Source organism: Passer domesticus, chromosome 1 (assembly GCF_036417665.1).
Source record: "Passer domesticus isolate bPasDom1 chromosome 1, bPasDom1.hap1, whole genome shotgun sequence".
NCBI lineage: Eukaryota > Metazoa > Chordata > Aves > Passeriformes > Passeridae > Passer > Passer domesticus.
In genome coordinates, this window is record NC_087474.1 from 29734272 (window position 1) to 29760173 (window position 25902).

Below are 25902 nucleotides of genomic sequence, written 5' to 3' on the forward strand. Positions count from 1 at the left end.
ATTAGCAGTAGGAAAGGATACCACTGTGGGCATTTAAAGAGTAAATGATATTTTGTCTGTTGTAATATTTGTCTTGTTACGCCAAATTTGTAGTGAAAAGTTGATCCAGTGCCTGGAATATGACTGATTCTATCTTAGCTGATTTGAAACTTTTAATATTTTTATTTGAGAAAATTGCAATATCTCCCTTAACCTATCAAAAGCTGCATTATGTTGTAATACACTCCATTCAATTGGGACCAATGAAAAAAGTGCTGAAGTTATTAACAGTTTTCCTTCTCTTGAGCCCTGGTTATTTCCAGAGTTGATGTCAGCATAAGTGGTAGAAATTAATGTATAAGAAAGACTGCTGACTTACAAATAGGCAACAGCTCTTCTGTGAGGAATCTCTTCTCATGGCTGGAACTGATACTTTGCAGGAAACAAGTAAGAGCAACCAGGTGGAACTTGGGGGCCTGTTGGTTTCCTTTGCTTTGCCTTTCACATTTCAATTCCAGTTTCCACTGGGAGTAATGAGTTTTGATAAAAAGATCTCTGAATGTAACATGAAATGCTATAAAAAGCTAAAATACCTAGCATCTTGGCACAAGCAAATTCAGAAGTAATGGGCACAGTTGTAGTAAAGAGACGACTGATTGCTGAAACAAATGATCTAGCATGGTGTACCAGCTGTCACTGGAAGGCTTTAAAGGAGACATAAATAGCTGGCATCCTTAGAATTAGGTATGCCATAGCACACTCAAGACACCAAAGGCTTCATGCAAAAGTTTTTATTCAATGACTCGTCATTTCTTGAGCCTTCACAACTGTCCTGCTGTATCTTGAAATTCTTCTCAGTTTCCCCATGTGTTCTGGGCATATTATATGGGTTAGAAACAGACCAAAGGCAAATGCTAGAACTGTATATCACTGAATTCAAATGCAGAACTCCTCAGGGTCAAAGCCTGGTACTTCAGATATGTTTCACAGATGAAGTTTCCCATGTGCCAACTTCAGTATTTCTAAAACATTCTATGTGACTATTCTGAGTATTTCAAGTACTTAAAAGGCTATATATGTTCATTAGTTCTAAAACATTCTATGTGACTATTCTGAGTATTTCAAGTACTTAAAAGGCTATATATGTTCATTGTTTTGGGGTTTGTTTTTTTCCTGGAAGTACTTCGTTTCTAAAGGAGTCCCCAGATAATAATGTTACTCTCTACTGGAATTGGACAGCCTTAGACTGGCTGTGAGTTTATTGTGTAGCATGTCTTTGAGTAGGAACTTCACTTTCTTGTGATTGTAAGTCTTCTCTGACTTTTGACTCCAAGAAAGTGTCTTGACTGGGACTATTGGGGCTAATGTAATAGGTATGTGTTAAAGGAAGGCAGGAAAAAGGAGTCCCTGAAAATTGACAGCTGACTAAAGAGAATAGTAGTAGCTTGATAGCTCTTTTAACACAGTTTGATTTTCTAAAAATAGCATTGCAGGCTTTTATAATGCCATGTCTAATCTATTCACAAGTGAGAAAGTCTTTTGACTCAGCTACAAGAAGCTGTGATCTTGGTAAGTCTGGCACTGACTGCCTCTGCAGTTTCATAGCTGGCATAGCTGCTCCGAGCAGCTCCTTGCCATACAAAAGGTGGTTGCACACCACTTCCCCTTCTGACTTGTCCATTGCTTACTTTGCACCAGGTCAGCTTCTTGTCAGTCTCTCTGTAAACATCTGGAGCATTAACTCATCAACCCCTCAGAAAATAAAGTCAAAAAAGTGAAGAGACTTCTATTGGGCTGAAGCTGAATCAGATTATGGAAGGACCAATGTGTGCCAGAGGCAGCAGAGAAAGGGAGAGATTGCATAGGATAATTTATGGTAGCAGTAAGCAGTTAAATTACTTCAGTTGCCACAGCTCCTTCTTTTCTGAATTCTCCTGAGTTCAGATGTTTGATTTTTATTTTTTTTTTACATAATTTGGTTATCTTTGTGATACTTGAAGTTGTAGAATGATTATCCAGCAGGATAGATCTTCAGCTTTTGACTCAGAACTAACAGCATTGGAGATGGGTTGGAGCAATGATCATTGATAGTTTTTCACTGGGTAGTGTCCTCATTGGTATCAGACATTTTTTTCTGTCCCTTTTGTGTCTTGGAAACTACATGGTATGCAATGCCTGGCAGCAAGAAAATATAGCATCAAGACTTTGCTTCCAGTTATTCACTTCTGAAAGCAAAGTTTGGGTTTTCTCTGGGGTCATTTCTTGAATACTAAATAAATGGTAGTTTGTTATGATCCAAAGGACATCAAAATAGATGACAAATTAATTGGTGACAAACCCTTCGACATGATTATTTTCACAGGATTTGCTGTAAGAAGTAAAGTATTTTGGTTGTTCTTTTTCCCTTGTAGCCCACAGCAGTCATTGCTGTATCATATCCTATGGTTTGGACATGGCCATTGGATTGCCCAGCCTCCGAAATCAGTTTATGTTTATTTACTCCTGCATTTGTACTCTTTAGATTTGCTTTTGCAATACAGATATCAGTGACTTATTTGTCACTGATTCCAGGACCTGGTACATTATTGGCCTGTACATCACATTTACATTTATAAATATGAAATATAGAAAATTTCAGAAATCCTGTTCTCTGAGGAAGAGTCATCTGTTGGCTTCTGTGGGAGACTGGAGTTCACTGTATATAATTAGTGTCCTTTCTAGGACGCAGCATATAAATGTAAATGTGAAGATATAAGAGGAAAATTCCTTTTTTAAAAATCATTTCATTTAAAGAAGGGATTAGTGCTTGGGGAGATTCAGAAAAAATATGATGTTTGGTTGAAGAACCTGCTTTCTCATACTGGCAAGCAAGCATATGTCAATGGCTTGGGCTATGGGCTTGAGACATGAGAAAACTGAATAATTCACCTCATTTACTGAGACTAGGTAAATTCTCATCTTCAGACTTTGGGGCACCCATGTCTAACTGGACAATAAAACTCATCTGAAGGATTCAGAAATCTTAGTACTGATTTTGTTATTGCCCAGTGTTTTCCATGCTGTCTGGCTAACTGGTGTATCTTCCAGAAAGAGTTTACGTAAGCAGAAAGGGAGTGAAATCAGAAATGTTAATAAATAAGCTTTGATTTCACCTGCTTTTTCACTTTTACTTGGCCTTTCTTTCTGCAAATGAGCCAGGAGAGATTTCTGTTTCCATTCCCACTCCTGCCTCTCAAAGAGAAGATCTGTCTGCTGGCTAGTTAACTAATTGGTACGAGTGAAAAACCACCTGCACAGCATGTTCAGCTATGCAGTGTCAATCCATCTGCAGAAAGCATCAGGTGCCCATTCCCTTTTATTCCTTGATTTAGGGCAGTTGCTGGGGACAGGGCAGAGGATAGATTACAATGGGTAAAAAAAGAGAATCTACAGAACCATTAAGGATTATTTTCCCTTTTTGGTCATCTTCCCTTATCTCTTCACCTACTTCTTGATGTTTTTTCTTTCATGCTGCAGTAGCAACGTCAGCTAATGACAGTAACTTATGTGAGGGATGCAAAAAAGATAAAATTGGTCATGTCTTCTATCAATTTTGAAATTAACCTTACAAAATCTTTTTCCTTATTGAAACAAAGAGGCTGTCATTTAGTAGAAGAAAGGAAAGAACAAAGTATTTTTTCGCTTAGGCATTATTAATCATGTCAGATTACAATTTAAATAGGGCAAATTAAATATAAGTTTTTAGGGCCATTTTGAAACTAATGGAGCTTGACACAGTGTTCAGCAACTTGCCTGTGCCTTTTAGAGGACTGGGTCCTGAGAGAACATTGTTGAAAGGCATCTCCAAATGTGGATTTCTACATAACAAAGCGTCTGATCTTTTATAGCATCGTTGCATTGGGAATTAGTCTTGTCTTTGGGAATTTGTAGTCTTTAGTAGAAGAGCATGATTTATGTCTTAGAATTTAACCATTCTCTGTAATAAATAGACATGTGCCACAAGTATTTACTTGGTTGTGCCATGGGAAAATTTTTAACATATTGTTCACAGCTTCAAAATGCTATAAAAGAAGGCATGTAATTTGAAGAGCAACTATCCTTTGTGATTTCTGACCAATAGATTGATTAATATCTTTCAAAAGAGACAGCAGCCAAAATGTTTACATCTCATTAGTCAGAGAAGAAGAGAGCACACACAATTTTGATTATGAGCTTGGATGGTTCATTTCTTTGGGCTTCACATCCCCACTACTTAAGGCAGACTGTAACTTTAAGATGTTATCTCTTGCCTGCACAAATAAACAGCCAGTTATGCTTTTTATGGCGGGCAGTTCTCAAACCAACAGGGGATTAAATGATATTAGCTGCAGTTTGTGGTTCCCTGCTGAACTATCACGGGCTCCATGGATTCCTGTCCTGAATATTTCACAGAGCAAACACCTCTTATCTGAGGTGATATTCTCACACTGGCCTCTTGGCCATGGACTTCAAAAGCTGATCACAGGGAGGGCTTGAGAGGCAATAACCCTTAATATAACAGTCTCTCCTGATAGGGATAGACAAGGTAAAGGTAAGGCGTCTCTGAAGTTTGCTCTTGTGTGTTTAGCCCCATGGGGTGATAAGGGGCCATCTGTTTTTTCAGTCTGCAAACTCATCTTTTTCACACTATCCCAGTATCAAGTACACTTTAGGTCTGAGTGGTATCAGCACCAGCAATTCTTTAGTAATCTGAAGAGATTTTCTTGGTATTTTTAGCTTTGATCCCAGAATTGTCTTAGTTGCTGTTGTGTTGGGATATTTTACCCAAGTAAATATGTAAAATAAAATTTAAAACATTATGTTCAAGGTACCATTGTCACAAAGAAAATAAGTTACTGAAATAGGTCTTATAAAAGGTATGTTAATTACTTGTGGGTAAAGGGAAATTTTTGTGCTTACCTATGTAATTAACCTCAAACATTAATTCATGGTGGTAGTTTCAAAAAGTCACATCACCACACCTTATTAATTGTTGAAACAGAATATCAGTACTACCAGTTCTAAAAGTTAAAAACACACTGCTTCAAGCCTCATAACTATTGTAAGAGTTAGTCAAATGCTGCTCAGATTTCTTTAATTGTGGAACTCTCAGAATATCTTCTTTCATCTTTTAAGCTTTTCTCTGTAGCCATTTTTTTATCAATGAAACATTCAGATTCAATTGCAATCTCCTGATTGTAATAGCTTTATATGCAAACAATTAATACTATGAAATCTGCAATAAAATGATGCAAGTTGCCAACACTGGCACATGAAAAAAAAATCCCTAATTTTTATTACCTTCATTTGTTGTTTTGTGGGGTGGGGGTGGTGCCTGTCTCTGAAGAAATTGTTCTTGCTTATACCAACTAATTGCTATAAAATTTCTGGAAATGCAAGAATGTAGATCCTAATCCCACAAGCTTTTACTCACTTTGAGCAGTCCTGTTGATTGACATTACCCCACAAACCTGATTAAGATTTACTAAAATAAGTAATGTTTACAGGGACAGAGATTGTAAGTATTATTATGGTACAAAACACGTGCTAAAAGCTCTTCAAAAGCATATTTACATGAGAATACTGTTATTCGAATACTTCCTGAAATCTTATAGAATTAAATTGAAAAGAAATAAAAATTGTTCTATTGTAAAATATGCCCATTTGAAGTTAATTTACTAATAACTTATTTGCTTCAGATTAATTCTTTTCTCCCCATCATCCATTATGATTCATGTGCACTGAAATGGACTAAGGGAAAGATCTTGGAAGATCTTCTTTGAAAGAAGAAACTAAAATAATACAACTGTCCAGAACAACAAAGTATTGTTAGTTAACAAAAATTCACTTACTTAATATTTTCTGTTTATGATGGCAAAATCACATATTTGTTTCCTTTGAGCCGTAGTCTTATCCCTTTTCATTAAATTCCTCTCAGTAAAAAAAAAGAAGGTTCTCTTTTTGATATCTGACATTGTATCCATTCAGAAGTAATTTGTTTGTGAGTGCTGTTCTCTAAATGTTTTTTACTTACTTAAAACAGATTAGCATTCTTTAAAGGCAAAATAAGACAAAACAGTTCCATTTAATAGTGGGATATGTCCTTTAATGAAATGTCTGGGTTTTGAATGCACTAGCTTTCAAAATTATTTCCCTAATATGATTAATTAACATCAGATATGAATTCAGTGATTTATTTGTATGGAAACCAGATGACTGACATGTATTGCCATATAATTTATTATTTTATTTATGATTGCAGCCAGGCATAATTTATTTGTTCTTGTTCATCATTTTCTTATTAAGCAAAGTTGGTTAGCAAAGAACAATTTAAATTGCTTTGCATAGTATTTTTATGCTGTCAAGAGAAATCACCAATTTAAAATTTGAGATATATATAAATCTCAGTAAAAAAGTGTATATCTTCCCAAGATTGTTTTGTTTTTAAAATTTTTATATATTTCTTTTTAAAATAAACAAAATTATTATTTATTCCTGTTAAAGAGTTTAATTTATCCAAAACAGTGGAAAAATTTACAGAATATCTTTAATTAATTTGGGTTTTTTTTCTTGTAAACAAGGAGTATTGACTAAAAGATCAAATCCAGTTGTTATTATTTGTATCTATTTTTATTTTTATTTTAAAAAGTAGTATCTGTAGTCTCAGAAATCCTTTGTTTTCACTGAAAGTTATAGTAGTATCTTTTATGTTTCCTACAGGAATAGCTTTGCAGTAAAATTCTTTTCAATATGAAAATGGATCTGTGTCCCAAAAGTTTTACCAGGAATTTCAAGAAATTTTGTCAAATCATCTTTGAAATAGTAGCATAATTAAGTGCAGTGTTTTGAAGCATGTTAGCACAGAAGTAAAAGCGGCATCATGGAACCCATTTTGTTGAAATTTCCAAAGCCAACATGAACAGATCAAAATAATTTTTCATTCACTTAAATATTTGAGTAAGCAGTATTCTTAAACCTGCATCAAATCCTGGGGAGAAAGGTAAAGAAAATCCATTTATCAAGTGATGTGATGCTGTTTCAAAATTGTAATTTAATTAACAAATGTGTTACATCAAAGGAATTAGTTATCCAAAAATAATTGTGGTATTTATGTCACCATGTGAATAAAACATTATTTTTCTAGTATGTTTACTGCCCCAATAATAGTTATGTAGAACATACGTGCAGACAGTGCATATGTCCTGATCCATGTGCTTTTTTTTCTTTTGGCTCTTTTTGGGTGCATCTAGTCCCACAAACAGTGGACACCTCTGGGATTTTCCCAGCATGCTTTTTGAAGAAAAACATCCAGGTCACAGAAGTTGAAGACCTTTAAGGGATCTTTAAGGGAAAAATTGGTACTTCTGAAATGTTTTCATCCACCAGGAGTTTGCTTCCAATTCACTGAGAATTGCTGAAGGTTTTTTTCCAAATCACATTACAAATTTGAAGGTTATCTAAATGAAGACTATTTTTATAATTATTTAGGTTACTGATTGGGAGTAAAGAAGATTACTTTAAAAAACACTTAAAAGGGTCTGTGCAGTTTTAATGGCTTGAGTGAAACAAAACACCAAACAGGATGTCCTTGTCCCCTTTGAACTTGAGGCATCACATTGACATGAAGCTACTGAATTCTCTCATTAGTTATGTGGTGCTGGAATCCCAGCAGCACTTAATGAAGATAAGTTTTTATGTAGTGCTTTCAAAAAAGAATTGGAAATTGAGTCTGATCAAATTTAGTACTCTATCACCGAAATAATAAAGTTGGGAAATCAAGAGAAAAGAAAGGAAGAAAAGAGAAAGAAAAGAGAAAGAGAAGAGAAGAGAAGAGAAGAGAAGAGAAGAGAAGAGAAGAAAAGAAAAGAAAAGAAAAGAAAAGAAAAGAAAAGAAAAGAAAAGAAAAGAAAAGAAAAGAAAAGAAAAGAAAAGAAAAGAAAAGAAAAGAAAAGAAAAGAAAAGAAAAGGATTAAAATCTAGAACATAAAATAAGAAGTTTCTTTCATTCAGACAAAATAAGATTTTCCTTGTTGTAATTTGCATTATACAGTTAAAAGAAAAGTAAGAAATATGCTATTCATTTGCATTTTTGCATAAAACTTTCAAAAATACTTTTAAATTATTTACCTGCTTTTTTGTTATGTTTCATTATATTGGAAGAAAAATTTGTAATTTATTTTAATTGAACTAGCCATCTTACATCATAACAAGTATTTACAGCATAATCACTCTAGCATGGTGTACACTGACCATCAGAACTTGTCAGACCTAAAATCAGTATTTTTGAGAGAAAGTAGAAATAAAATCTTCTATTCCAAGGTGGTACATGTACTTCAGGAAGAAGCTGAGAGAATATATTTAGTTCAGTAAACAGTCAGCACTGTTGTAGATATATTTCATCTGAAAGACAATAGCAGTCTTTTGGCTTTGGCTGACTACTGACAATTAGAGCATCATAAACCAGATGTCAAACATTATGTCTTGAGTAACTTTTTTCTTCAGAATTTGCCCATCCCTCTTGTCATCATGGCTCAACTATTTAATTTAGTCCATTGGATAACACTGTCCTTATCCAGTACCTGGTTTTATTTTATTAAAACTAATGAAAGAAAGAGTATCTGTAAAATATTTTGATTTGCTCTGAATGTTTCCTTAGTTTTTAAGAAAAGTGATGTACAATTAGTAGACTCAGAAATAAATATAAAATGAAAAGAAGTTCAGCTAAAAGACCTCTCATTGCTACAGGAATATTTCCTGATCAATTTTGTTATAATTGTATCACTGTGTCACTGAACTGTTCCTTCTGTGTTAGTTTCGGCTCAGTGACTTTTACCACTTACTGCCTTTGGGAGATTGATCTGTAGATATTTCATTCTTGAAGCCTGTCTCTTGAGATTTGATTTTCATTTGCTCCAGTTTATCCCTCTAAAGTAGGCAATATTTTCCCTCTTTCACATGTCTCACTTTTGGAGCAATATAGATATTTATGGCAGCACTGTTTATACATACGTCAACTGCTAATCTGAAAGAAAGGGCTTGAGAGCAGCAAATTAATTCATGATGGAGGAGGACACTTTCCAGCGTTTCAGCCTGTGAAATCCCAGGTGTGAGGATGGGAAGGCTGGACATCAGACATCTGAGTTGGAATGATTCTTTTGACCAGGTTGTTTAACTGCTAAAAGACCAGGACAAATGGTCAAATTCCCTTCTTTTTCTGGGATATCTAAAAGACACCCTGGTAAATGCTTACCACTTACCAAGTTTTTGTCATGTTATTAGCAGAGAAGTGGCAGTATATTCAAGGGAGGACACTGAAGTAAAAGGGTGTTAGGAGAGCTTGACCTAAGTACTGAGCAGAGCTTTAAAGAGATTTCTTTCTTGGACAAAGAAAGCAAGGTGTACAGTGGGTTGGTAGGATAGCAGATGTTTAGTGTAGTCTAAGGAATTTTCACTGGGTTTAATGGAACAAACTTGGCATTGAAATTCTCTGTGCATACAATTATTTTCAACTTTTATGAATCAGCAATGATACTAGACATTCATAGATGAATAGGCTCTAAATCTCAGAAGATTATATTTATTATGACACACTAATATGACTGTGTGCTGTAAGTAGAGCAAACCATAATTTCTATGGTTTCTTTATAAAAATACCCCTGTTTGCTTGAAATTTGAGTGATTGCTAGAAATCTATTAGGTAGTATTATTATATAGAAAATACTTTCTAAATAATTTCCTAGCAAGTATATAATTAATATACTAATATTATGTGATAATATTAGTATTATAACTTGTTTAAATAATACAAGGATTTGAAAGTAGGTCTCCATAACCTACAAAATCTATATCAAGAGTAATTTTTATTGAGGCACTAATGGATGCATTCATCTTTAATTTCATATTTAGCTGAGAAGCTTCTCACTGAGGATGCTGTATTCACAATGCATGACCTTGGTAGATTAAAGCATATTTTATCTGCCTAGGTGTAAATAGTCATTTGGAGCCATAAATGAGCTTTCTATTTCTGGACATAAAACATCTTATTAGGTCTAGATTTGTCCATGACAGGCAGTATAGAGAGGTGTTTAATCCCAAAAAGACCATCTTTTAAGAAAATTGGTGCAGCAGATCTTCCTGGGGATATTCCTCTCTTCCTACTGAGTAGTAAATAGACTGGAGGAGCAGTAGAGGCAGGACAGCTAACTTTTCCTTACTTAACGGTAGGAAAGAAGAGACTTGATAAATATTAAAATCAAGGGGTTTTTCCCCATCCATTTTCAATATGTAGAAAGGTCATAAATTTAATATGAAATTAAATGAAATTAAATGATAAATGAGACTTCTTTTAATACAGATCATGTTGCTAAAATGGGTAGTTAAATTCCCTAAAAATAAAATGAACTGCAGAATCTTCAATATTAAGAAAAACAAGTTCTTTACATAGATTTTAAGAGTAGTATTGTGGAACTCAGAGGTGTCTTTGCAGTAAGCTTATCACTGCACTTCACTGGGAAAAGCCATTTTGACATAAATTCAGCTGTCAGTGTTGGTGATAGGAAATTCTGTTGGTTTTGTTATTTTGCACTAACACATGAATGGTCTGCAATAGTAAAAGAACTTTCACCTAAGATGCAGCTTTCATTTTACTGTTCATTTCACTGTTAGCAGTCAGCAGTAGTTTAGAAGGGGTGCAGATATGGATGCGTGATGTTGAATGTGAGGGAAGAGATACAGTGAGTGAGGAGATCCCCAGCAAACTCCCAACATGCACAGGTTAAGCTTTCTACAAGTCCAGATGCCTTTGCTAGTCCCTCCTTCTCCAGCTCTTTCAGCTATCATAAATACCCTGCACTTACCCTTCTACACAAACAGATTGGTAATGTGCACCCATATATTTGGGATGACAGTTAAGAATTATGGTGGGAGTGAGGTTAATATTCTTCAAGCCTCTGGACACCTTCAGGATTTGATTGGTCCATCTGTTTTTCACGTAAACTCCTTTGCAGCACCTGGTGTTGGTACCTTTAGATGACACTACTAATGCAATAAAATTTACCAAGGAATGGAAGACCCTAAGAAGAAGAAAGACTATAAAGCCAATTGTGGTGGTTTTGTTGTTGTTTCAACAATTTGGTCCTTTAGCTGAAAGGGAGAGAAAAAAAAAACAGGAAGAAGCTGGACACAGAACAAATAAATATGGCATTGGCTCATATTAATTACAACACATTGGATAAAAATGAACAATGGCAACTATCATCTTTCATACACTTCCTTGGAAAAAAAACACTGTTGTGTAACTTGGCCAAAATGACAACGACATGTACCAGTGCACATATACAGCCCAGAAGGGGAGTCAAACGAGCACCAGAAGAACGTAGCTGTTTTATTTGGAGGTCCTGTTTACTTGGAATATTTATTACTTTCATCAAAAAATATCTGTTTAGTATATCACTTGCACAATTTCTACTCTCTTGGTTTTCATAAGAATTCCAATAAACTCATTTTGCTACTGAATGGGAAAGATATTAGAAAGATTCAGAGACTTGGGGGGATAGAAAGAAGAAAGGTCAGCACAGAAGAAAAGGCTTAGATGAAAGTATGTCAGAACAAAGCTTCTCATGAAAGATTATTGAGAATAAAGCTTTTTTTTTAAACAGACATAAAAAACAATATATAAATCAAGAGCACAAAAGCCCTGTTTTATGATTTTTTTTTTTCTGGTGCTGTTTAATTTTTTTATATCTTTTTTTGCCATTGTTAAAAAACAGCCAAAACTTCAAAGGCACGCTGCATGTGTTCTAAATCAGGACTTCAGTGCTGATGTATGACAGCACAAAAATTAAAACTAAATAAATGTGCTGTCTAAACTACCATATTTCTCAAAAAATTACTTTAAAGGCTTTAAAAAATTAGAATTATTGATTGATCTTACTTTACCAACCATAATGTTTTCACCAGAGGAAAGGACAGAATATTATATTAAAAAGAGAGAAAGAAAAAAGAGCGTTGTCTGAACATATCTGAACACCTGTATTTGGCTGTCTTGCAGTTCTGTCAGACAGGCAAGGGGGAAAATGAAACTTTCCAGTGATTTTTCAGATATGTCAGTATGGACTGCATAATTTTTCAGTTTATTCACTGTTTTCTGGAAGGCTCCTTTACAGTCAGGGTAAATTGATAAAAACAAGGCAGTATATCTGTGAAGGAAAGAATAGCATTTCTGGTCTATCGCATAAAAATGGTTGTAGAACAAATGTATTATCATTAAAAATAGTTTGTGCAAGTTTTTTTACTATTTCCTTTTCAAAATGTGAACTTTTTAACATGTTGAGCTAGCATTCCATTTTAATTTACCTACTTTGCATAGGATCTTGCTGTTTTCTCTTAGAAATGGCATGTCTGACTCTAAAGGTGTCTGGCCACAGCACACCCATTAAATCTGCTTGCAAAAAAAAAATTGCATGACTGGGGTGTTTGTGGCGTCCCTTTTCCTCTGGCTTCTACTTTTACAATGGCCATTTGCTGTTCTTCCACTAAGTCATCTTGATTTGTATTGACTCACTTGTTTTATCAGGTTACAAAAGGGGCAAGTGGCCCAGGCAAATAAGAATGCAAATGCTGTTCTTTTTCATAAACATTTCTTTTACTTTTAGGACTCATTCATCCCATTCCTGCTAGTGTTCTTTTTCCAATTCTTATTAAGAAATAGTAATCAGCTGTAATTTATATTCTTATTTAAGTCTGAGGAGTGGTATTTCTTTGCAAAGGTTCCTGGAAATTTATGTGATCAAGAGAACTGGTTATTTACTTGTTATCATTTTACCTTATTTAATCCCCGCTCTGTTCTGTTCAGTTGCTTCAGTTATACATTAAGAGAGCAGATACTATAGGATCTCATTTTATGAGCACTAGTAAGAAATAGATCATTAAGTTTAGGATATCAAAGTATGCAGTATGCTGGGAGTCTCTAAGCTGAACATACCGTCTGGCAAATACTAACATATGTTTACAGTGTTACAAACACAAAACAGGGCTACACTACCTGACCTGTTCATTTACCATTACTTTGATTAGTTCTATTACTGTATAAAAGGTTGACCATACTTAGATGTAATAGAAGGACAGGGATAACATCCTAGGGAGTTGGAGGTACTCTGGGCTGCCCCAGCTTTAACCACCTGACCCTGGTATTGCAATTGAAAGCCCAGATCTCTGAGATTGTTAGTTGTGCCTCCAGAGGCTGACTCAAGAGTTCCAGAGCCATCCAGGAGTGGCTAACGCCAGAAGAATCTCTCAGGGTTAATTGCAGATTTTTTGGTATATACTAAGTGCTAAAGTTGCCCCGCTGACATGTAGAATTCAGTTTGCCAAAATTCATCTTGGAGCCGGTTACTTTGAGATTTTTAATGGGCACTGCTCATATAGATAACACTTTTTTTTGATAAATTTTGCAATAAAGGCTTTACAGTGTTTCATCAAGGAAAGGGTTCATCACTGTTTCCATATAGACGTCACCTAGAGCACATGCGTGGAAGTGATATGTGTGCTTTTCATATTGAACTTTTCAAGATGTGGCCTGAAATTTTGTTTATAGAAAAAAGAAAGATCAAGAATTTAAGACACCACAGTGTTACAGTGGGAACAAGTGTAAGTTACATTTATGTTGTCTAGGTTTCTGCTTCTGCCTTTTTCTTGAAGAGGTCCTCAGAATTTTTAATTAGTGGCAGTCATTTGATGACTGACAGGGGAATACTCTTGGACTGGCAGAGCATCACTACCTTTCCCTATAATACTCTCTGCTGTTCAGTGAACTGCTAAAACCTATAATTTCTCTTCTCCTCATTTCTTTCCTAATTAAAATAGTATCAGCATATAAAATCAAATAGATGAAAAATTTGAATCTGGAACCACTGAAAGTAGGATCAGTAGAGACTCTTTCCAGAATGAGTTTTCCAGTTTGGCACACACATTTATCCATATGTGGGATGAATGAGCTGCTCACTTCAGTCTTGCCTCAAATTGTTTACACACTCCTTTTTTAGAACAGTAAATCTAGAAATTGCATACAAAATTGTGCATAAAGGAACATTATTTGGTTTGTAAGGTCAATTGCTCTGAAGTTAGACCAAGAGAGATTTATGACTGCTTGCACAATGGACCCATTTGGATATGCTGTAAGATAGAGATGTTAATCAAATGAGCATCTACTATTGTGGACCTTTGCTTTTCTCTGCCTAGAGAGAGCTGGGTTTGGATTTTAATTATAAGGCAGCAGTAAATGCTAACTTCTTAATTTCTGTCTAAAGCTAAAAACTATAGGAAATAAATGTTCCTCTGTCTGTCCTCAGTATATGAGTTTTTTTCTGTTATCCACTTTCCAATAATTAAAAGCAACCTTAAAACCCAACAAGTTCTGTGGTTGATTAAAAAATGGCACTGTGGTACCCTAAATTTCTTGTTTCTTAAATCTTAATTTCACATTAAATGAATTTTTTTAATTATTTTTCTATCTTCCAATGTATAACATCAGCTATCAGGTCACTTATGCATTACAACTGCCCATGAAAAGACACAGCCAGAAATTTGAGCCAAACTCTGATATAAATATTTATTTGCTTGCATTATATAGTGGTCCCACAGAACAGGTAATAGCCATGTCAAAGCAAATTTCTCTCGAGCGTTTCCAGACATAGTGAGAGTACAGGAAGACCCAGTACAGACTGTGCAAGAAGTAAAAAAAAATCCTAGCCTGAAGGGGTCATAATGACTATTCCTGCCTGTTTCTTGGGTATCTGAAACAGGATAGGAAAAAAAAAATTGTTTTTTACAACCTTTTTTGCCTGCAACCACACACAACCTGCTCAGTCACACCTGTATTAGCCCTGCTGGCTGCATGTGTTGGATTTCACACCTTTTGAATAGACAACATCCAGATCTTGCTCTGATTTGTATGGATTTTAGCACAAAAAAAAATTGTTTTTGTTAATAGCTATCACTGTCAAAAATCATCTTAAGTTTGGAAATGGCTTTTTTGTTTACCTATGTGCAAGCATTTGTCTTCAGACATGTTTTCTTCTGAGATCTGAGCATTCAGTCCTTGCAAGAGTTATAATAAATACAAAGATTTACTGTTTGAGTTCACATTGGGTACGTGGAAAAGAAAAGAAATGTCTTTGTTTGTTATCTTTGTTTAAAAGGCTTCCAGGCCAGACTTCGAGCTATTCTAGGTTGAACTAGGTATATGCCAAGGCTTATCAGCTTGAGATGGAGTGATACATCACTTGGGAAACAGATAGAATCCACTGCTACTAAGGATTTGTATTTGTGGAAAGGTAGTTTGAGTTTATTTGTGATGACTCATTAGAAAAATGGTCTGGGAAGATATATAAATAACTAAAAGTTTAGAAGGGGCAACTGTTATTGGTTCCTCAAGTCCAGGTGAGTTCAGGAAACTTGTGCATTCGCTTAAAATTTCTGTTCTGGTTGATAAAATGTGTATCTCCAAATATACATTTTGAGCTTTAATGTGTATTTAGTTCAGAATTTCTAAACTTGCTTTACTATAGTTAGGAGAAGAAAATGTCTGCTTTTAATAGGCCAAGTTTTGATCACAGTTCCAGCAATATAAATCCCTTGCAGCCATTGAATTACTTCAGATTTTGTCTCTGTGACAGTGTGGTAGTATGTCTGAATAAATGGCAAGTGATGTGATTGCTCCTAGGGAGACCAGCCTGTTGTCAAGTACCTGCTTATTTCAATGTTTTCATTGTTTTGAGTGTTTTCACTAACACTTTTAGCCACACATACAAACCTGTCACCCAGCACTGTGCCAGCTGCCTGTGTTTAGACCTCTTTTTGGTTAGCAACTTATCACTGAGGAGTCCAGAGTTCACTGAATGATTTCCATGTTAATATTACTGGGGCACTTTCTCACCTTTCTCTGCAAATAAAGGATACAAAAGTATATCCCTGGGGAAAATTCAGAAATGCTCTGCATCCCCTTGTAAAAATAAGAACATAAACTTACTCTGCTCTCTTTACTTTCTGACTCTTTCTGATGGTTATAAGAAAATCTGTTTCCTTGACAGTGTTTAGTTTCATACTCACATTCATTTTTTCTTCTTCATCCTTCCATGCCTTTATTGTCTATTAGCCACAAGTATATTTATTTGTCCTCTTATGTAATAAGTCTCTTTTATTAACCAAACACTTTTATCCTTTTCCCAATTCTCTTATATCCCTTTTATTCTTTCATCTTTATCTCTCATAGGTAATTAGTATTAATAATTAATTCATTCCCCCCCAACAGAAATTTTAGCACCAAAAATCTAGGTAAAAACAGTGAGACTATGCTACAATTTTGGTCAATGGCCATTTATTTTATGAAATTAAATCAGCAATTTGGCCAAAACTGAGAATGACTAAAAAGTTATCCTCTGCTGGTGACCACTTCATGTCCTAATGAGTGGAACTGAATTCTGAAATTTATATTTTTCCCTGTTTATCTGTATTTATTTGTAGTGAGATCATTGAATGCCTTTCTTTTCTATGGTTTCTAAGTGGCTTTGCTATGAAGTTTGGATAATTTTTGCCCAAACTCTCAGCCACCTTGACTCTTCAGCTTTCATCAGAGCAAAGAGTAAATTCAATCCTGATGTTGCAATTTGATTTACCTTATTTGCTAAGATTCTAGAGCCACTAGAGAGCTTTGAGCCATTGCAGCAGGTTATTTTACTTCTAGCTGTTAAAACTCTGGAGGGAGAAACAGTAGCTATTCTAGTAGTAGATTTTCAGTGACTCCAGCTAAAAAAGCTGATGTACTGTTTTCCCTTGAAGAAGAAATAACTGTTGCTGCTGAAGAAACAGTATCTCAATGTGGAAGGAATGGTTTTTGCCCTGTTGTGAACTTCCCACTTTTAAGGAGAATGACTAAGATGACTGTTGCAGCTGCAACAACATCTGGAGTCCTCAAATTACCTTGACACTAGTTAGCTGGATTTAGGTCTGAGAGTAGCACAGAAATACCATTGTTTGTCTTGATATTTCTATTGTTCAGTGAAGATTACCATTTATTTTAGGTTTTCCAGCTTCCCTTAATACTGCTGTCATGCTATGGTAACAGCAGAGATGGTGGTAATTTGCTTATATATGGACCCTGCAGAATCAGGAGCGATTGGGCTCCTCACTCTGAGAAAATCCAGAAGGTAGTACTTCTTGACTGCTCAGGCACCTGAAGGCATCTTTCACCCATGTCAGCTTGTTGCTTTAACTTTCTCTAAGAAAAGGTAAAAAACCACTGGGTAAAGAACTCCATAAGGCTTCTGAACCACTAATTCTCAAGCAGTAATTGGTGGGTCAGCACCTGGCTGCAGAAACTCACAGAAAGACTCTTTCAGGTAACTGTATGTTGGACAACTGGAAAGACAGGGATGAGATATTCAGAATTCTAAGATAATATTTTATTCTCATATGTATTTCTTGGGGGATTTGGGAGGGGGGTGGGCATCAGGGTTGGAGGGGCAGAGAGGGGTGATGTGATAGAATTTCTGTGGAAACAAAGAGACGGGAAAATAAAAATGTTTTCTACATATTTTCACCTGTTGTGCATGACAACAAAGTGTCATTAGTCTTGCCTTCACCTGAAGCCTGGACAGCTCCCTGCCACCTTTTCTTGTGCTCCCAGCAGGTTGAGGCTCCTGCAAACTCTGCTGCGTAATAACATGACTGACAAGGTTCTGACATAACTTCTCTATTCATGGAGAAGTCTGGATAGAGTCACCTATGTCATTCAAATGGTAGCTACAGCTGCTTTTACAATTCCACCATTTCATGGCATTTCTGTGTCCTTTTAATAGTATGAAAGGGTACATAAGGGCTGTTGTCTGGGTTGAAATCACATCCTTAATTCTTATATGTTTTTGTAACAGAGCAACATAATAGAAAGCTGCTCAATGTATTTTACTTGGAAATTGCAATTAAACAGAAGACTGTAAGGAGTCAGACCCCAAACCTAGTTTCAATACCATTTCCTCTAACAAGTTTTACACATTACCTTTTCAATAGGTGGTGACAAGCAGTGCATTTCTGGGTGATTATAGCATGTGTCAGGTGGGGTTAACAGGCACAGGGCCAGAGGGATAGTGAATAACTGTATGAGATGTAGAGTAATCCCTTAGAAATGCAGTGCCTTATTCCCTTCTGATTTCATAAAATTATGTTTATGATACAAATCCTGAGGGGCACTAGACCTCTGGTACTAATACTGAGTTCACCAGGAAACTTGTTGCCAAATTGGTCAGGAAGTAGAGTGTTTGCTTCAAGTCTATCCACCTACAAGAACCTCTCCCTGATGTGCTTATTGTATGTATGTCACTAGCCTTGGAATGATGAATGGTCCACATCTGGAGGCTAGGTCTTTAGATAGTGGTATATGCTGATTAGCACTGGCTAAGGAACGAGCTTTTAATTTAATCTGATATGTTGATGTGGTAGGGTCACTAAATGACTGAAAATAAAATGAGAGCCTTAATTTGTATGCTCTGAGAAACTGTATAAGTTGGAAAGATCCTTTAGTCCATGTTGATTTTCTTGGCAGAATATATTAGACCATCTTCAGAAAATGGCAGTCAGTTCTTAGCTTCTGAGTGATGGGGTTTAAATCAGATCCTTTGTGTTAGCCTCCTGGGTCAATTCAGCATTAACTGACTTGGCTTTTCATCAGTTAGAAAAAGAAATAAGGCTAGATCTTCCCATCAGATCGTTTTCAGTTGTAAGTCAGTGCCCACATTTCAGCTGTGTAACAGCAGAAACTTTGCCCCACATATTTTAAAAATGTGTCAAGTTGATTTTATAGGCAGTAGCATTATAATAAACTTCTCCAAACTTAATCAAGCTTACTGATTTATTTGGATAGTCAATAGTAGTATCTGATTTTCATTCCAGCATGGATTAGAAACAAATTCCTCATACTATGAATTATTTTTTTATCAGATGTCTTGTTTTTTAGCCAACCCCTTACTGAGTCTAGAGTCAGATTTGGCGATATAATCATCTGTAACTTGTAACATCAGATGCATATATTGTATATCAGTTTAATCAGGCAACTTGATCAGATTTGGAAGAAGTTATTATGATAACAGTAATACCACATGCTCTATCACCTTGGCAGATTTCACAGTATGTGGGACAGATTTTCACAGATAATTATTACTCTGATAGTCTATCTCCACAGAATCCTTTTAAAGGATTTTTAGTCTCCAGGAAAAAAAGAAAAAAGAAAAAACTCTCCAAATTCTATGGAGAATCTGCTCACCTCAAAGATGAAGCAACAGCCTTTTTCAGGGAGATTTGAATCCAAGTTTCTGAAATACTGACTTGCTATATGAAGTCCTACAGCTTCTCTCTTCTGGCTTCTGCTTTCTGAGGCAGAAGAACTACTTGTTTTTGAAAAAACAGGGAAGATCTCTGTTGAACGTATCATCTTGCATCCTGTCTGGCTTCACTTAGTAGAGGATTTTCTAAATAGGAAGCAAAATAAAAAAAGAGAGGAAGGATAGCAGAACAGTGAAGAAATTTTTTCTTGGGCCAGCTATAAGAAAGGGCAGACATTACAGAAATGTAAGGAAATGGAGAAGAAAGGGAGGCACAGAGCTAGTAAGTGCTCGTAAGAACAGGGCTAAAAAACATCCAGCCTGTTTTGGGAATATCCAGAGATCCCTGCTTTGACTTTGGCAGCTGAAATCTGTGGTTGAATATTTTCCCTCTGAATCCACATAACAGCATTTTAGCAGTTCTAAAAGCTTCATAATTATTTTGTACATTACCATGACTTTTCCTGAAGGCTGCAGAATTCCTGAAGCTTGATAATGCAAGTTACAAAATAAATGCCATCCTTTTATTTTTACCATGAATTAACTGCAAGAAAAGTTCGGGGGTGTGTTCTTCTTCCATATGTTTTCTCTAAGGAACATTTGCCTAGCAGTCAGTGCTGCCTTGTGTGGTGAAGGTAGAAAAGTTCCTCCCTCATGAAGGACTAAGTAAATGCTATGGATATATGACACACTTGGATACGTCCATGTCCCAAGTCAGTTGAAAATACCATCTTACTGAGCATTGCAGGGTCACCTCTTCCTGTAGTAAGACAGGTTTGCAGTATTTGACTTCCAAAGAGGTATCCTATGTATCCCTGAATATATATTGAGATTTAGTAAGTTGTGTTCTGTGTAACAGCTAAAGAGCAGCTAATTAAGAAAAACATATTACTGTAGACCTAACAGGCATGCAATAAAAACATCTATTACATAAATTGTTATTCCATAAAAATGTGTTCCTGAGACTATTGGTATTTATTTAACGTACAATTACTGTCTAATTTAATATAAATTAAATGCCTGCTTGAGACATGTAATTTGAAGTGTTACTGAGCTTCCTTCTCCTGTAGTAAAAGCAAGAAATCAGCAGCTAATGCCTGGAGGCCAAATGTACCATTTAAATTCAGGTACCTCAACACTAACATTCGTAATTTCAGCCATTTGGAAAATGTTTTTCATAAGAATGTATTTGGCGTTAAAATCTCCTTTTCCCCCTCACTCAAGGCCATGTCCTGCCAAGTGAGTCAAGTCTCTGACTTCATCCAAATTAAGTTTTGATTGAATAAAAGGTCCTGAATTAAGAGCTGAGAATAAAATATGTTCTCTTATCATAGAACACAAACTTTGTAAAATATCCCAGCCCCTGCTAGTGCTGTAAGGGTAAATTATCATTTGACTCCTGTATGGACATATTTATTTAGGACACGTAGCCTGGTGACTCAGGAAGTTATGTAAAAACTGACCCAGTTAATTTTAGATGCTATTGTTGGAAAAATATCAATGAAAATTAATCAAATAGTCACGAAGGAGCCACAGGGAAGGAGCACGGAACACTGGTGGGTAGAATTTTGGCAGCGATCATTGCAACAGTTTTAATGAGAGGAAAACACATTGTCAAGTAAATTAGAGAGTAATGACATGATTAAATGGTAAATAATAGTTAAATACATGCTTGGAGGTCCAGGACAGAGACTGTGGAGGTTTTGTGTTTTGCATGTATTCCTCTCCAGGCTGCTCTTAGTATCCAGAGGAGCTCACCAGAGCTCTGCCTGTAATTTTGGGTTGGGTTGTAGCTTTTAAGACACTGAAGCCAAAAGAGCTGTTGGGGCCCTGCTGCTGAGGCTGAAAAAGCTGATGCTTTCTCCATAACACTACAGCTCCTGCAACTTTTGTTGTTGTCAATGTGTCCTTGTTCCTTCACCAGCCATCTCCAGTGAGGAAGGGCCAGCACCATGGCTTTGTTCAGCTTGCCATCACCCAAAAATGACTGTACAGGACACATCTGCTTTCCTTATGCACAGTGTGGGAGAGGAAAGGAGTCTTTCTTCTGCTGAGGCAGGTTTAGTCCCCACTAATTTGGTGTTTGCACATTTGCTGGCAAGCAAATTGAGTTGCATACATGACTGTTTATGCAAACAAGGAGTGCTGCGGTGCTGGCTGGGAGTTCACCCCGTCCATATGGTTCCTTTCCCTGTCTGCTGAGGAAAGGATGCAAAAAGAATAATGTTCACAAATTGTCTTCATTCTCAAATGCTTCTTTTGCAAAATGAGAAGTTGTCCATACGAACTCTGACTTGTTAGCTTTACTCCAAGCACACGTAACACAACACAGGCTGTGTAAGGAGCCCTGTGTAAGGAGCCTGTCAGAGGCAAACTGGCCTGGATAAGAGGTGTTTTACCTGCCTTCTGCTTGCCACTGTCCATTTCAGGTTATCACAGTAAGGATACCTCAAAAACAACAAAAGAAAACTGAAATAACTCTGGATTCTCTCTTTATAGGATTTTTTTTTTTCAGTAAGTCTAGGTAGAGTACAGCTGCTCCACTGACTTTGGTGAAAAAGGCTTCAGAAACCTCATCCATGCCATTCCTTGCTGCTTAGCAGAACTAAAAAGAGTGTGGGGGAAGCTTGACTGTTACAAACAGAAAAAAACCCACAGGATCCTTACTGGGACATCAGTCCACTAAAAGACGAATTACTTTCTTAGATGGTAATTCAAGTGATCAGCACACTGTGTCCTTCAATAACAGCCTAACAGCTTGTTCATTAGCGTAATAGAATAATAATTTTCTCTCTTTCCACCTTCCTACACTAGAATAATTTCTTACAAAAGTCTGAATATTTTATCTCCTCCAATAAAGTACTGCAGGAGGGGAAAAGGTATAATTAAAAATTACACTTTATGTTTTTGGTTTGAAATTTTGTATTTTTACTTCAAAGGTTGGTAAATAACAACTCCTATACAGGTTATCTCTCCAATGCATAACATGGTTTATAATGGTTACAGTCTTAATCTAGTCTTCTCTGCTTGGATGTACATTTTGCACCCTGGGTTTTTTTGTGAAGAACGTATAAAACACCTGATGAGTAAGAATTTCAGAATTATTTAGTGGTGTTTTGTTTCTTGTGGAAATCAAAGGTTAATTATAATATTTAATAGAATGATAGCAAATGAATATTAAATGCATTTGCAAATTCTACCCAGGATACCCAAATGTTGGATCTGTTGATGAAGCAAGTTGTTTCATCTGTTGATGAAACTTTTCATGTTTAAATTACAGAAATGATGAACATAATAGTTGGCGCAAAACCATTCTCACAATTTCCTGGCACACTGCATGAGCCTAATTTTAAAAAATGCTGCACTTGTCTGAAGTGCAAAATCACTGAGCACATTTACAAGAAGATTTCAGCAGGTACAGTAGAAGGGCCAAGAACTGCTGCTGATTTCTAAATATTCATGTGAGTTGGAAGGCCCAGATTCAAAACACTTGTCTGACTCCTTTCTCACCTGAAGTTGGCCAGTGCTTGATCTCCTTATATCAGGGGAGATGACGGGTTCTTTTAATGGTACTTGTTACTATTTTCTTCTTGTTTTCATTAATTATTTGGCATGAACTACAGCCCATCTTAAAACTATTACTTCACTGGGATTCCTTTCTTTCCATTTTCTTACTTCTGCACTCCAGGGGATTTCCTTGAGGAAGCTAACATCTTTCCTATGTTGCTGCAGTGACACGGGATCCAAGTTTCTTTGTTAAGAATTTCCATAACTCATTCAGTCACTGGCAATGTTGGTACTGTTGACTAAAGTTATTTCTTCACTTTCTAGCAAGCCACCTTTACTTTCTCATGGCAGTTATGCTGAAGAAAAGCCCCATCATGTTAATTTGAAACAGTTTATCTTATTACCGTGATCTCTGTTTGGAAAGATGCTTTCTGTGTAGCTTATTGTATCCTGATTCAGTCAGAACTGACTGTTATAGCACTGATACTAGGAAAATTATCAGGAAACCAGGCACACAAAGTAATATTGTAACAATGATGGTGGGTTATATTATGTATGGTTGTCTAAATGAAGAAACGGAATAGCAAGAGTCTTTACATTTATTGCCCTACAAACCTCAGAAGATTATGATGTGGAGACAGCAATATTTGCAGTAATACAAAATTCTCCAGTGTGCAGGGGACACATGGTAGAGCTTTCCCTTCACAGAATCTGTGCAACACAAAGGATTATGTCATCTTAAAAGTGCTGTTGGATTCCTCACACACTCCAAGGGTGAATTATAGATGTGGGGAGCCTGTGCCTGTTCATTCTTCTTCATTTCCTGTAAATGTTCTATCTTTGACTCACTTTACACTGTTGGCACTCTCTTCTTATGGATCAAAAGATCTCATGTGTAACATGCAGACAGAAATGATTTCTGTAGGTAAAAGACAGCAGAAATTGGCTAAAGATCAAAGGTTACCCTCATTCCACTCCTTCCTTCACTTTTATTATCCTGTCTAAATCTGGTCTTTTGTGTGTGGCGGGGGGGGCATAGAGAGACCTGTTTTGGTTTGGGGTTTTTTTGTTTGTTTGTGGTTTTTTGTTGGTTTGGTTTTGTTTTTTGTTGTTTTTTTGTTTTTTTTTTCAGGAGGGAAGGCTGCATTTAAATGGGAGTTTAAGGTTTTATTTGTTATTCAGCCCTTTATGTAACTGGAACCACGGTGTAGTTACCTTGATAGAATCAAAACTGTGGTGCTTTTAGGGTACAGAAGATTGGGCAGTGGCTCAAGGAAACAGTATTTCACCTCAAGTGTTTCTATGATCATCTATATGTTAAGTGGCAAGTAGAGGATTTTTCTTGTGTTGGGGTTTTTATGTCTGTACAGCTAAGCCAGATTTGATATAGTTAAAGTTCCTATTGTAAAAACAGTTGGACATGTGCTTAATAAAGGTGTCCATTTTGCATCCCAAGATGAAAACAGAACTAAACATGTGTTTGGAAAATTTCTCTGTAAAATATGCTTGTAATATTCACAGTTTTAATTTTTGGTGGTCTTCTTCACTGGAACACAGTAAAAATATATTGATTTTCCTGTCTTTATAGAACTCCAGGGTTTAGCAGGTACTTTCTAATGCTTTATTTAAGTAAATGAAATGCACTGGAAGGAGTAGTAATGACCATCAATGGAGCAACTAGTACAGATCAAGTGGAAAAGTTAAGAACAAGATGTGATGCTTATTTAACATCAATAGTTTCAAATCTTTATTTATCATTTCTTACTTGAAAGAGATTAAACAAAAACAATAGCTGTCCTAGAAAACTACCACAAAAATTTTTCCAAAAATCTTCACTCCAAATTGACATATTTCATGCAATTTTTCTTGTCATTAAAAATGTAATAAATTAACTTTACTTGAATCACAGATGAAAACTTTGTGGTAATGTCTGTGTAGTTACAGATCACCACAGAAAATGGAGTACCATCATTTTTGGCTGTGGTGCAGAGTTTCTTAGAGTACTGTTGGTCAGGAGTGAGCGATGCTGGTAGAGATAGCTACAAAGTTCTAGACAGTTTCAACTTATTCCAAAACCCTGAATTAAAGTTGTTAGTGCTGCTCCTAAAAACACTTCAAGATGAAGCTAAGAGGTAACATATGTTTCCACTATCTCTCAGTCCATGATTTTATATAATTCTCAAACCTCAAATAAGAAGTAATTTTTAAATAAAAAACCCTTCATCATCCCATTTGGAAAGCACAATTATTTTTAATTATAGCGCCATAGTTTAACTACAAATATTATTTGTCACATCAGTGCCATAAGTGAACAGGGTTATGTCAAATCTCTCTAAATAATATGGCTGTATGTCACACTGATATGCAAATAGGAAGACAACCCAAAGTGATAATGGTTAACAAAGTTAAGAAGAGAGACATCCTTGTGTTTCAACTAATCTCCAGCAATCAGGGATCAGCATGAGGGATATTTTCTCACATGTACCTCATAAAAAACTCCATATGCTAACTCCAAATCATCTGGTGAGGGCCATGGTCAGAAACAGGATACTGGACTAAGTATATCCTATGCTCCTTGCCCAATATTCCAGAGCTTTCTACATTCTTGTGCAGCAGATGTGAAACATGCTTGCAATGCCTGTTCTGCTTTAATTGTTTGCACTCCTGTATTTGAATACCAGGTTTTGGTCACCTAACCAAGCAATTGCTGAAGCTGGCGGACGGCCGCGTGGTGCTGGCGCTGGAGGGAGGACATGACCTTACTGCCATCTGTGATGCCTCTGAAGCCTGTATAAATGCCCTTCTAGGGAATGAGGTAAAACATAAATCGTAGCAGGTGGAGAGAATGAACACAATTTGCTGAAGCTGCTAGCTTTGGTATTCTTTTAGTAACAACGGTGTCAGTCCTTTTTTTTGTTTGGTATAAAAAGCATGGAATTTGAATATGTCTTAGAATGAACAGGCCTGACTGCATAAATACCTCTAAATTAGATTATTATACAAATTCTTTAGTTTATACTTAAATTAT

At 36.0% G+C, this 25902-nt stretch overlaps 1 protein-coding gene across 18 annotated transcripts in view; it reads left to right on the forward strand.

Moving 5' to 3' along the window:
* The window catches only part of HDAC9 (histone deacetylase 9), a 452594-nt gene that overhangs the window by 397131 nt on the left and 29561 nt on the right, over nt 1-25902 (forward strand). For all 18 annotated transcript variants that reach the window (XM_064411632.1, XM_064411622.1, XM_064411704.1 and 15 more), the window contains one exon: nt 25556-25689. In XM_064411632.1, coding sequence (XP_064267702.1) covers nt 25556-25689 — 134 coding nt within the window. The remainder of the gene's footprint in view (nt 1-25555; nt 25690-25902) is intronic.